The sequence below is a fragment of the Sorex araneus genome, chromosome 1 (genome assembly GCF_027595985.1).
Source record: "Sorex araneus isolate mSorAra2 chromosome 1, mSorAra2.pri, whole genome shotgun sequence".
Classification (NCBI taxonomy): domain Eukaryota; kingdom Metazoa; phylum Chordata; class Mammalia; order Eulipotyphla; family Soricidae; genus Sorex; species Sorex araneus.
The window spans coordinates 35963903-35977824 of record NC_073302.1 but is presented as its reverse complement, the minus strand read 5'-3'; the positions used below and the strand labels follow the sequence as shown (position 1 = coordinate 35977824).

Below are 13922 nucleotides of genomic sequence, written 5' to 3'. Positions count from 1 at the left end.
GCAAGAACAGGGTTTAAGCACACGCCCAGCACGTGGCTGGCCTTGGAGACACTGCAGGGCCTGAGGAGCACCGTGTCTTTGGGCCCTAGCACTTTAACACTGACCTGGTTGTCAGAGGCCTCCTCTCACCTCAAAAATGTATAGAAAAATGTATATTTTTCTATAGCTGAGATGTGGCTCTGTGGTCAGGCATTTGCCTTGTATGTGCGAGGCCTGGGTTTGATCCCTGGCATGGCATGGTGCAAGCTGGGAGTAGCCCTAAGCCCCAACTCCCTTAACCCCACCAGGTATGCCCTCTCTCACCAAAAATTAAAAAAACTCATAAACAAAATATATAAAATTTTGTAGAAATCAGCTACCTCAAAGAACAAAAACTGTCTTGAACATACTTTAAAATGTTACCTAAAGGCTGGGGATGTGTCTCAGGGGTAAAGTGTGCTTGCATGCATGGAAACCCCTGGGCCTGACCCGACACCACTGGGGTGGGGAGAGAGGGGGCCAGCAGGTATCTACAAGGTAGCCAGTATAAAGTCTAGACACCTGGTCTGAAGAGGCCTTAGGTGCGAGGCCCAGCACGACAGCTAGCAAAGTCCCCAGGGAGCACTGGAGCACCCCCGCCCCGAGGCTCCCTGAAGACTGTTTGGGAGACCCTTTCCCCCCCCCCCCAAAGAAGTCGCTCAGATGGTTCACATTTTCAAAATAGCTTTGTAACTACTTTTCTGCCTATAATCTACATCTCCTAATCTCAGGAGGTGCACAAATGTGTACTTTCTGCAAATTTGACTGAAATGACAAGAGCTGAAAGATGATAAAACGACTTGCTCAAAAAAACTGCCAAGGACATTTGTAGACAGGAAGAAAGGCCAGATTAGGGTGGAGGAGACAGCTCAAGTGACAGACCACATGTCTAGTGTGATTCCTGCATCATAAGCAGAGTCACTGTATGGCCAGGACCAAACCGAGCTGGGGAGAGGGAGACGCAATGCCTTGCGGAGTTAGGAATGCTTCAAACTAGAGCACTCTAGGGCAAATATCAACTCAAGAATGCTGATGTTTGAATTCTGGCACCACACTTATTTGTAAGCCTTTGTGTGAGCTATTTAAGCATGCTCCCGTTTGGAGCATGGAAAATAGTCAAGTCCCCCCCACCCTCCACAGGGCTTTGAGTTGCAAATCTCTATTATTCAGGATAATAACAAACACAAGTGTGGGGGGGGCGGGTTCCTGAGAATTAGAGAATTTTGGAAGGCCTTTCTGCTGTCCCCATTTGTGATCGTCACCTTGGTCGATACCATAGTGTTCACGCACACCCTCTTGCCAGTTTATTTCAAACCTGTCTCCTACTGTTAAGAGAAACATGGAGAGGAGAAAGGCCCTGATGGGCTTTCAAGTCTCTGGCACAGAGGGTCAGAGCTCACAACCTTCAGGAGGCCATGGCGACAATGTCCGACACCCTTTCCTTCAGGCGAGGAGTGAATGAGAATAACCTGAGCTCAGCGCAGGTCTCTGACAGAGGGAGACTCCCTCCCCTCCAGGCAGGCACGTGGGCTCCCACCGGGCTTTCCCCGACGCGATGCATACTTCATCTGAGACGCGGTGTCTCCCAGTTCCTGGCACGCAGCTCCAGGTTCCCACTGGAGCTGGAACTCTTCCCCACATCCCACTTTGCCTGGCCGAGTCCTGAAATACGGCCCGATGGTCTCTCCCAAGTCTGCACCCCGACAGCAGCAATTTGATCTGTCAGCTGAGTCCAAATTCCTTAACTGTGCCACTGAGGCAGCCATGACTTTATTTCCAGGAACCTTTGCCAAGTGAATATATCAGACTGGGCGAGCACTGTATTAATACGGGGCTGGATGAGGCCTGAATTTGGAGTTCACAGGTCAGAGAACTGTATGTAAAACCCAATCTTAGACAATCGTACCTGGTAAAGTCACGAGAGAGTTCTGAAGAGAAGATCCAATTTGCTACCGCAGCACAATCAACAATTTGTGTACGAATCATCTTATCCACAAGCACAGCTATCATCTACAATGAAATAATTATTAGGGTAAATCATACTTACATACATTCCATTGCTGTAAGATAAAATAGGAGGGGCTGTAACATTTGTTTTCATAGTATAGAGAGCTTACTATTCTATCTTCTGCCCTTATCAGAAATAGTATAGCAAGTACAAGAACACAACATCATTGGGGCTGGAGCAATAGCACTGAGGGTAGGGCATTTGCCTTGCAGGCAGCCGACCCAGGTTCGAATCCCAGCATCCCATATGGTCCCCTGAGCACCTCCAGGAGTAATTCCTGAGTGCAGAGCCAGGAGTAACCCCTGTGCATTGCCGGGTGTGACTCCCCCGCCCCCCCAAAAAAGAATACAACATCATGTTTGACTGAATAAAAAGGAAAATTAGGGGCTGGAGCGATAGCACAGCAGGTAGGGTGTTTTGCCTTGCACGAAGCCGACCGGGGTTCGATTCTCAGCATCCCATATGGTCCCCTGAGCACCGCCAGGAGTAATTCCTGAGTGCATAAGCCAGGAGTAACCCCTGTGCATCGCTGGGTATGACCCAACAACCAAAAAAAATAAAAAAAATAAAAAAAAAAGGAAAACTAAATGGTAATACTTTAATCTTAATATTAGGTAATATATAAACAAAAATTTTAAACATTTAAGAATGTTTTCTCATTTTTTAAAGTTAAATATATTCCAAATAAAATCTATTTTAATTCCTCTTTATAATACACAGCATTAATGTGAAAACGATATAATGACATCTGAGAAATCTGGAGTTTGTTTGTAGAAACTAGGAAACTGGTACAATCACCTATGTGAGAGGCACATGTACTAAGTATTAAAATGTGCAGATATATTCCACAAATCAAAACACTTGATCTTTATAGAATGAACATCATTACTCCCATGTCACTGGAAAAATTAGATTTAAAACCATTGTATAAGCAGAATCAGGTTTATATTTATATACATAAGTAATGGAATTAATTGCTTCACATTAATACCTATGCCTAATCAGAGACTCAACTAGTTTGTCCAAGTAAATAAATTTTACCTGTGGGTGGTTTCTCCAGACTTCAAACATAACTCTCAGAACATGTAATTTTCCTTCATCACTTTCAGCTAGGGTTTTGAAGACTTCATGAAACCTTATTAGAATATTAGGGGAACAGAGGGGATAACAAACTTCATTAAGAAATGCCATATTTTCAAAGTATTTTCAAAGTTTTTTCAACGTTATTAAATTTAACAGTCAACCTTCAATACAACATATAAATGCAAAATAATCAAATAATAGCCATTAAGGGTATAAGAGGTATGACTAGGAATTCAGTTTGTATGGAATTGGTCACGCAATCTTAAGAGCACTGTGCTGTTACTAGCCTAAGGTTACAGTGTGTAATGTATTAAGAACAGATGAGGGCTAAGGAATTCTCCAAATACAGGTGAAGTAACCTTAAACCTTTTGTAGAATTCGCTACACAATAGTGTAGGAAACTAAGCACTGAAGGGCCCAGTTTCTCCTTGTGGCTGGAAGAACTACACACTCTTGCTTTTGAGTGGTGTGATGAGTCAGGAAGCTCTGTCTTTAGATGCCAACCTTTGTGGCACTCCCCCGAATGGTGTTGGCTCCATCTGTGCTCCCCTTCCTGGAGAGAGGTGGGGCTTCCTGTGTGGGTGGAGTGACACTGTCTTATGGAACCAGCTTCTTCTCTAGTTTCTCCAGGTCTATGTGAAAATGCGAACATTTAGTGTTTAGGTGCAGACTTATACAGAGACTGAAAGGGCCAGGAGAAAGGATGTAGTTACCACAACCAGAAACTACTGATTAGATTATTTAATTCTGTGATAAAGATGCTTAGATTCAACCACAGCAGGCAAGAGTTACTGTATCACTGGCACAGCAATGATATGACGCTCCCAACATTCAACAGAGGCTGTGGGTTCTTACTAAACTTACTTTGCAAGAGCACTGAAGGAGTGGCTGAAGGACTTGGCTGCCAAGTGTAGCAGAGTCTGTACAAAGACCTCTATTTTCAGTGGGTTAAAACTGAATCCTTCATCTGAAAAATACCACAGTGAGACAATGAGAAATGCCTAAGGTAACAATTCCTGGGTCTCCACCTAGAATGCTAACCAGATAGCAGGCTCACACACAAATAACTCAGACATTCGTGGAAGATTTCTGAGTACAGTAAGAAATAAGATGCCATCTCTGATTAAAACACTTAGAATAAACTACGTTTTTTTTTTGGTCTCTGGGCCATACTCAGAAGTACTCAAGGTTTACTCCTGGCTCACATACAGGGGCCGAACCAGGGTTTGTCACCAGCAAGGCTATTGCCTTACCCCTTTATTCTCTCTCCAGTCAGCCTCTAAAAAACTAATCTCCACTCTTAAATTTGAAGGATGGTTTCCTTATTGTTCACCATCAATTTCTTCATTGTTGCTGTTTTAGTATCTGGGTCACACCCAGCAGTGCTTGGGGGCTAATTCTGGAGGTACCAGGGCACCATCATACAGTGCCAGAGTTTGGATCTGGATCTGCCACATGCAAAGTATGTGCTCTATCCCTCTGAGCTACTCAATCCATTTCTCTTAAAGAACCAGAGAGATTCCCGTGCTTGTTCCTCTCCACACAGTGGTGAGATGCTAATACAAAGCAATCAGAGTAAACCTTTAACCTTATGTTAAATGTTACAAGTTTATGTTAAGATGTCTAAAGTAGTTAAAAAAAAGTCTGACAATGTCTGAATTTAGTACCTTTATCGTGACTTACACTTCCATAGACCTTATAAATTTTCTAAGTCTTAGAAATATCCAAAAGGCCATTAATAACCCCCAAATCATTTTTGTCATTTTTCTATGAACATGTCCTTATATACAAATCAAATAAAACATTTCCCCTGAAAATGGCTACCCATATGTGTCAGTCACTTTTTTCAACTGCTTCACTGATGTTATTTTCAACTGTATCAGTGACGTCTTTGTTTTGTGTGGTCCTGTGTTGTCTCATTTACTGTAATTTCATGGTATGCTTATTGACTCATTTATTGATTCAGGTAAATGTAGAAGTTATTTTGTTAATTTTTACACTTTAGTGTGGGGCGGCAAGGATACTCAATGATGTGGTTGAAATCATATGGCCTGTACTCAGCACACTGCAACAGCTTACATTGGAGGAAAATTCAATACTATAATACACCAGATTTTCCTGTTAGAAACTTCCTGATTTGTTCTTTGGTCCACACCTGGCAGTGACCACATCTTACCCATCTGTGCTCAGAGATCACTCCCAGCAGTCTCAAGGGATGGGGGCAGACGAGGGGTTGGATTACTCTACGGTGCTTGGGGGTCTCTGTGTTCAGAGGTCACTCCTAACAGAGTTTAGGACCATACAGGGACTGAAGTGGTGTCCTAAGAGAAACTCCCACTGTCAGTTATAGTTTATGCTTTAGCATATGCTTGGTTCTACTCAAGAAATGTTTAATCCCCTTACCATCATCGTCATCCTGGTTAGGATTCGGTACATCCTTCAGAATGCTGAAGATTTCATCATTGGTTGCTTTACTTTTAAAGGCAACAGATAAGCAGAGGGCAACAGAATGTCCAGGAAGAGAATCTAAGGACAGAAGGGAAACGGGGGAAGAGAGGGAATAAGGCCAGGTTTTTCTTTTGTTTATTCTTGCAAACAGTTTCAAAACTGAAAACTTTACATATTTTCCTTTCAAAACAGAATATTCTACTCCCCAAATCAATATTTAGTCTTCAGAAATTAAAGTTTTAATGGTCAATGGTTTAGTCCTTCCAATGGAGAATCAATGTTTTACAAAATAAGTTTTAATTCTCAATACATACTTCCTTAAGAACATTTAATCAAAATTCAGAGCACACCAGGGGGAAGGGGGCCAGAGGTTAATCTTCCTCAGGGGTGCGAGATGAAACCTGGACAGTCACAGCTGCCAACTATAGCCCCCAAGTCCCATCAGTTGTTGTGAGCAGAGAACTAGTGTTATTTCTTTTATTTTTTGCCAATGGCCCCCTTTCCTTTTTCCTGAGACAGAAAAAAACAGAATGAGTTTGAACAAGCTTCGAAAGTTTTTGTCAGCTTTCTCCCCTTCTCTGACATACATCTGCAAATGGTAGATGCTTACACACCGAGACTTCATGTGTCTATTAGTTAACACCTGACTGCATAAAACCTGCCCTAGTGAATCCTGTAAGCCATTACCAGAACAAGAAACCCACTCTTTTGCAGGGCAGGTCAGGATTAGAGTCAGGGCTGGGGTTAGGATTAGAAATTTACTTTTCTTGTAAGGTAGACGAGAGCTAACAAAAAGGCGATCCTGACAGTATGAGTGACTAAGAATCTGGAAAGAACAAAGTCAATTGTAACAAGTCACTTGTACTGTGTGCTTTATCCTGAAATTAGGGGAGAAAAATCCATGAAGGAAAATAGGGTTCTGCCACCGAAGAGTCTACATTCCAGCCGGAGAACTAAGACAGTCACATAATTAGCCAGAGAGGATTTCAAACTGGCTTACTCAGGTTTCAAAAATGTTAAACTTGAGTGGACCCCAGAGGAGGAACTGGAATTAGAAAAGGCTTTTCAGACTGAAAAAAAGTCACAAACTAAAGAAGAGCCAAAAAAAAGAGCATTGAAACATGGGCCTGGCGGGAGCAGAGCAGAGGCCTATTGGGGAAGAAACTCGAAATAAGAGACTACTTGGCGGCCGTAAACACTAGGCTCGTCTTTAATAGAGGAGGGGAAAAACGAAGGCCCCACCGAGTGGGAGTGTGCCCCCCCTGGGCCTGCACAGGGGGTAGGGACGAGGCTGCCGGCGGGCCCAGGTGCATCGTGGCTTTCATCACAAGGTTCTCACCACGACTATATCTCTTTGAAGCTATTTCCTCTCTCAAAAAAAAAAAAAAAAAAACCAAAAACGTTTTTTTTCCTTTAGCCTTGGGACAAACTGAGTTTATTTTGAGGGAAACAGACATAGGCACAGGTGCAGAACAGGGTGCAACACGAGCAGACAGGGAGAGGAGTGGATTCGAAAGCAGAAAACTGCTATACCACGTGAAAGAGAAGGCTCCTGGGGTAGTCTGGTCAGTGCACCTGAAGAGACTAACTTGGGAAGCTATGATTAGTTTATGCCACCAGTGATCATCAATGTACAACAGCTTACCCAGCTTACTACCTCCAAGAAGTCTAGGAACTGTGTCAAGTGCAAGGCAGCAGATCAAGCCAACCCTCTCAATCACAGTGTCCAACCACGTGACCAGAGAGTGAAACCAACCTTGGGAATTGACTTCCCGAGGCATACTGATGATCCAGGTCTCTGTGCACTGACACCCCCAGCACCCCCAACGTCTGGACTTACGTTGGATAGTGTGTATCGACAGAACACATTTCCATTTCACTAAGTTCTGGCTATAAATTTACCCTGCTAAACCTACGTTATCTTGGATACAACAATATAAAAAGAAAAAAGTTGAGTAATAACTAAGTAGATCTGATGAATCCTCAAATGATGTCAAGGCAAATGAAACAAAGGGTAAGCATAAATCTCCTTTGAAAGGACAGATACATATGAAAGTTCGCTTTTCCTACTCTGTGAAACTTCAGAGAATACCTGGTACTTTTTAGAGACAGAGGATTTTACTTACTGCTGCTTTCATCCCCAAATTTGTAAATGCACGTTGGATTTGCGGGACAAAGCACTGAGAAGGTAGGAGGAACTATGTCTAATATTCGCTGATGGTAAGACAACCTACAATACAAAGAAAAGCCTTAGAAATTATTATTCATTAGCTCTAGTCTTTCTATCTAACTTACCCAGAAAAATCACAATTTCTAACACTTTGGACTCAGCTAATAATTGCTAAATACACATTACAAATGCAGAAAAGAGAAAAAAACTGCTCCTGACCCTAAAATAAGGACAAAAACACTTAAGAGGACACAGGAAACTTACCTCATACATTTTTCTAGAACTTCTCTGACAAACTTTGGTTTAGGACTTTCAGGATCTTGAGAAAGACAATCTGACCTAATGAAGAAAAGTAATCCTGTAAGTTTTTTAAACTGGGGGGGAAAAAAGGAGGTGGCCAGAGACAGGGCAGTGATATTACAGTGGGCGGGGCACTTGAATTGCATGAAGCTCATTTGGGTTCCATCCCTGGCATCCTATGTGATCCCCTTAACCCCACCAGGAGTCCTGGGTACCACTGTGTGTGGCCCGAAACCAAAAAATATTGGGGATGGGATGCCTTCCCAGAAATTCTTGGCCAATGGGCCAAACACTCAATATAAGGGTCTGAGGAGGGGGTGCTGCTCAGGTCCTGCATGGACACTGATAACCTGGGGCACTCCAGTGATTCTCAGGGGCCTCACGGGTCACACCTAGCAATGCTCAGGGGACCAAATGATACCAGGGATGGAACCAGGAAGGTTGCAAGCAAAGCATGGGTCCTATATGACCTCCCAGCTTTTTTTTTTTTCATTATTAAGTTCTTATATATAGTCTGCACTTGCACCTAACTCGTACAGTTATTAATAGCTTTCTTGTATCTAAATTGCATCATATATAGTAGAGATAAGTACCAGGAGAATTGCTCCACGGCTTGGGAGTTGGTCTCACACGCTGGGGGAAGAGACAGCTCAGATAGAGAAGGAACCACCAAAATAAATGGTGCTTGGAGGGCCTGCTCGGGATGGGAGGTGCGTGCTGATAATAGACTACAGACTGAACACGATGGTCACTTATTACCTCTATTGCAAACCACAACACCCAAAAGGAGAGAGAGAGCAAAAGAGAATGCCTTGCCACAGAGGCGGGGTGGGGCGAGGGTATGAGATTGGGGGGTGGGAGGGATACTGGGATCATTGGTGGTGGAGAATGGGCACTCGATCATTGTATGACTGAAATGTAAGCACGAAAGTTTGTAAGTCTGTAACTGTACCTCATGGTGATCCATTAAAAAAATTAAATAACTAAAAAAGTTAAATTCATCATATGAAAATATAAGAAATAAACCAGACTGTGCATATCTGGAGGGTGGGGTGCAAGTTGGGTCGCACCTAGCAGTGCTGGAGGGGTGCGGGTGGGGCCTCTCCCAAAGGTAGTCAGGACACTGTGTGGTGCCGCCACTCCCGCACGCAAAGCACACACCTGAAGATTTCCTCATTACAGTAAAGAGAGGAAGGGGGGAAAGAAATATCCCATTACCACTTACCAATCTTCCCAACTCCATCGGAACTGGAAATTACTGAGATGATGGGAAAACCAATTAATAAACCTACAGACGGGGGGTTGTGAACAAAAGGAAGGATGTTTAGTTATAAATCTGTAACAGAAATTTATGTAAACATTCAGACAAATAGAATTCTCTTACAGGGTTAAATGAAAAACACATCGATGGCTGTACCTTAACCATTTCTTTGCGTACACTCTAACCTACTTCAAAATTACAGTCCCTATCTTACTCCTTCAAACTAAATCTTCCTGTTATGTAAATGGTGTAATATGCCTGCTTTGTACCAGGCACTATATATTTATATAATTCTCACAATATATATTAATATAATTCTGACTTATAAGGAGTGATTAGTAAGAGTTCTCCTGTATCAATCACTTTACTATCTTGAGTTAGTTCCATGATTCGAATTCTATATACCATACTTTTAAGAAGTGGCAAGTTGGCTTCTAATTTCTTCCCACAGTATAATAAGAGTACCTGATGTTGGTAGATGATCCTTGTGTATTTAGAGCAGATGTGTTTTTAGAGGAAGGGGAGCCATGACGGTGTATTTTATTTTTCAGAGGGAAAGATAAGACTATAGCAAAGCACCAAACAAGTAAAAATATGAAACAAAACTTCAGTTGGGATATCAATTCAGTGAAAGCTAGACTAGGAAATGTAATGTTTCTCAGAAGTCTCAGCTCTGTTATTACAGAGAGGACTTTTTTTTTTTTTTTTTTTTTTTGCTTTTTGGGTCACACCTGGCAATGCACAGGGGTTAGCTCCTGGCTTTGCACTCAGGAGTTACCCCTGGCGGCGCTCAAGGGACCATATGGGATGCTGGGAATCGAACCCGGGTCGGCTGCGTGCAAGGCAAACGCCCTACCCGCTGTGCTATTGCTCCAGCCCCGACTTTTTTTTTTTTTTTTTTTGAAGAGGACTTTTTTAGGGACATAGAAAGAAAAATAATCTTGGAAATTCTTGTCATGACATGTTTTGTCAACCATATTTTAGTAGAGAAGAGGGAGCAGGAGCTGCTACCAACCAGTAAAGAAGTAAATTAATTACCTGTCTACACACGTAGTATTCATTGTGTCCAAACGCATGTATAACATTTCAGTTGCCTGTGCGAGCTGGTCAGTTTGAAGATAAGGAAAACTATTCTCTACCCTCCTTCACAATATGCTCTTCTAGAAGATACAAAACTTCTCAGGACTTCCATAATGACTAATAGTCTTAAGCATCTTGATCTTCTTAAAAAACTTTTGAGGTTGTCAATGAACCCAAGCAAACACCACTTGCTAGTGTGCTCTAATTACTTTGTTTTCCACAGTGCAAATGGACTCAAATAAAAGGAGTCACAGTGTTATTATTTGTTTAGCTCTTTCACTTAGCAGAATTATTTTGCAGTTCATTTATGTATCAAAAACTTAGTCCTTTTTATTACTATTTCACCGTATAAATATGATGGATATAAACAGTTTTATGTAAGAAATTACTAAGAGAAATGCAAGGGAAGAGAAAGAGATTTGTGTTCAAGAGAAAATACAGCTTTCTTCATAGGGAAAAGAGCCTCCACCCACATACTGTTGGCTATTTGATTCATTTCCAGTTTTAGGCTATTACTAAGAGTTTCTGAGAACATCATTCCCAGGTCTTTATAGAAACACATGCTTTTAATTCTCACGGGTAAATAAATACAAGCACATCTCAAAGATATTGTGGATTAATTTCCAGACCACCACAATAAACAAATAACACAATAGTGAGTCATGTGCATTTCTGGTTTTTCCCCAAGCATGCGAACATTTTATTAATATATACAAAGTCAATTATGCACAACATTCTGTCTTTAAAAAAAAAAGTCAACGACACACCTAAGTTCAGTGTGACAGATACAAAAGGGAGAGCATGCCCTGGGAAAACCCCGCTGACAGGCCTGCTGACGCAGGAGCTACCACAAACCTCGCTCTGGGAACACTGCCACAAGCAAAAGCACGACATTAGCCCAGATACGGGGCTGGAGCGAAGCACAGCAGGGAGGGCGCTCGCCTTCCACACAATGGACCTGGCTAGGGTTGATCCACAGCGCCACATTATGGTCCCAAGCCCCGCCAGGGGTGATCCCTGAGCACCACCAGTGTGGCCCAAAATCAAAACAGAACAAACAAAACCCTCAAATAACCCACTATACTTTTCACTTTTTCAAAAAAGCAAAAACAAAAAAACTTCAAACCCTAAGTAGGGCCAGTAGGATCATGGAGCAGACTCACAGGTAACTTCCAGAGAAACGGCGAGTGAACAGTATGGGGGCAAAGGCACTTTCTACGTGCAGCCAACCTGAGTCCCACCAGGAACTGTCCCTGAGCACAAAATGCAGAGTAAGCAAGCCCCGAGCGCTGCCAGGCATGGCTCAAAAGCCATCAATACCCCCACTCCCAGCGCCTTGCCCGCTTTCAAAAAAACCCCAAAAACTCTTTTAAGGTTTTCGTGGCTGACCCTAGTTTGATCCCAGATACCGCAAACTGTCCCCTGAGCATAGCCGGGCTGAGCTCTGAGCACAGAGCCAGATGCAAGCCCTGCACACAGCTGGGGGCGGCACCAAAACACAAGAGAGAAATGTCAAGGGCAGCTGGGCAGTTCAATGGCAGGTTGGGTTGTAATTCCCACCTCGGGGATCCTGGGTGCCACCAGGGCTTAAGCTTTGGGGGACTGCAAGCAAGTGTGAAAACTTACAGACATCTCAACAACGACAAGCAGTAAGAGAAGGGAAGGAGGTGGGGGATAAAAAATTTAAAGAATGCCAGACTGTCTCCGTGAAATGATTTAAAGCCGAATATAGAAATACTTACTAATCCTTTAGAGCTAGGCCAAAGAATGTCAGTTTAAAAACAAAGGAAAAGGATACAACTTGGGGTAGAGAGCCAGGCTGAAGTTTGCACAATTCAATAAGAAGGGTTGTGTACATCACGTCAATGTGAGGGGGTGCTGGAAGCTGAAACAGTTCTGCAAAGATCACCTACAAGAGAAGAGAAGGAGACAACTTAATGCAATGCTACTGCCCAGTGCACATCAACAATTAAACAAGTCTCCATATTCTAATTAGCTCTAGTTCCATCTCATGGTAACATTAGTTCTACTCAAAAATTATTTTTCATCTGTTAATATTCTTAAAAATAAGAATGATCTAAAATTGAATTTAGTAATATAAATTTGTTCTCTACTTAGGTGTAAATCGACCATATGAAATTATTGTCTATTTGATCCATACACTGATTAAAAATTTTTTTTTCCCTGTTTCCACGCCACACCTGGAAGTGCTCAGGGGACCACATGGTACTGAAGATCAAATCCGGATCAACCATGTGCAAGGCAAAAGTCCTACCTGCGGAATTATTGTTCCAACACCAAATCTATACCCTCCTAGAGAACAGGATGATTATGACTTTAGAAGTATACATGTTGATTCAGGAACGTTCAATTTGCTGAGTGACCCCATAGACCCATAAAAGCTTTATAACTAGTGAGAAACACTTGACTCTGAGGATGGGGACAGAACAAACAAGTGACTTTCTACTGCTACTTGGAACTGGTATCTAGAAGTCCTTTTGGGTCCAGGACATCTTGGCCATGCCTCTAGTTCAGAAGTCTCCACTCTCCCTGCATCTTCTGTGAATGGCCTACCTGGATTCAAAACACCTGGTTTGAACTTCCTCCCCTCACTCCCACCTCCCACATTCCTGTAATTCATGATAGATGAATTTCTATTCATCTCAAACTATGACTTGCATTGATGATTCAAGTTCATATCCTAGGACAGACAGTTTTAAGATAGCATACACTACTTAGGAACTTGGAAACACAAATCTCTGTGAGATGTTCAACTATATGTTCACATACTATATGTTCAATTCTGCATGACAAAAGGGAACCACAAGCATCTTCTACTTTTCTTATTTTCCTGCCTCTTGATTATTAAGAATAAGTAAAGATTCACTCTAATTCACCTATGATACAAAAAATAATATATTAATCAGGTGTATGCAAATAATGAGGCCAGATAAACACAGTTAAAGGTAGGTTAAGTGCCTAAAGTAACACAGTATTTGAAATTACTTAAGCCATTTGCATATCTGTGAAGGGACAATGCAAGGACACAATTAGAAGTAGCCTATGTTATCCATGGTAACTACCCACGAATGAAGACATGCTATATAATAAGTATGCCTACACTAATTATATATAATAAGTCTATAAGTATGCCTCAACTCAAAATCCCACTTGGCTACAGGTATCAATCTTGTCCTCTTTACTAACAGGGCCAAAAGAGAACTAAAACTGACAATTTCCTTCTTCTGCTAATTTCCAGTACCTGAGAAGCAGCAAGAAAAAAAAAATGCCAAAAGCATCTTATATTGTAAAATGGAGAGAGTCTGACCCTTAGAAAGGAACTCCATGGATAAGGCATACCTCAACGATGTGGTAATTCAGGGGGATCTTGTTCTTCCCTGGGTAGCTCACAAGCTGGGCAGCACTGTAAGAATGAAAGTAAATTTAACGACTACACAAAGACAGGTGAAAACTAAGTGAGTAGCATCAACAGTAGCGCCCCCTTGGTGTAGCACTATCACGCTGTCGCCCTTAATGTATGGAAAGAAAATCTT

The 13922-nt window shown here is 42.2% G+C and overlaps 1 protein-coding gene across 2 annotated transcripts in view; it reads right to left on the bottom strand.

Annotated features, from left to right (window-relative positions):
* Window positions 1-13922, bottom strand: part of NCBP1 (nuclear cap binding protein subunit 1) — a 36070-nt gene that overhangs the window by 4013 nt on the left and 18135 nt on the right. For both annotated transcript variants that reach the window (XM_004600255.2, XM_055139653.1), the window contains 10 exons: window positions 13729-13792; window positions 12167-12277; window positions 10327-10391; window positions 9253-9315; window positions 7992-8066; window positions 7684-7787; window positions 5513-5635; window positions 3974-4076; window positions 3068-3161; window positions 1925-2028 (listed from right to left, as the gene is read on the bottom strand). In XM_004600255.2, the coding sequence (XP_004600312.1) occupies window positions 1925-2028; window positions 3068-3161; window positions 3974-4076; window positions 5513-5635; window positions 7684-7787; window positions 7992-8066; window positions 9253-9315; window positions 10327-10391; window positions 12167-12277; window positions 13729-13792 (906 nt within the window). The remainder of the gene's footprint in view (window positions 1-1924; window positions 2029-3067; window positions 3162-3973; window positions 4077-5512; window positions 5636-7683; window positions 7788-7991; window positions 8067-9252; window positions 9316-10326; window positions 10392-12166; window positions 12278-13728; window positions 13793-13922) is intronic.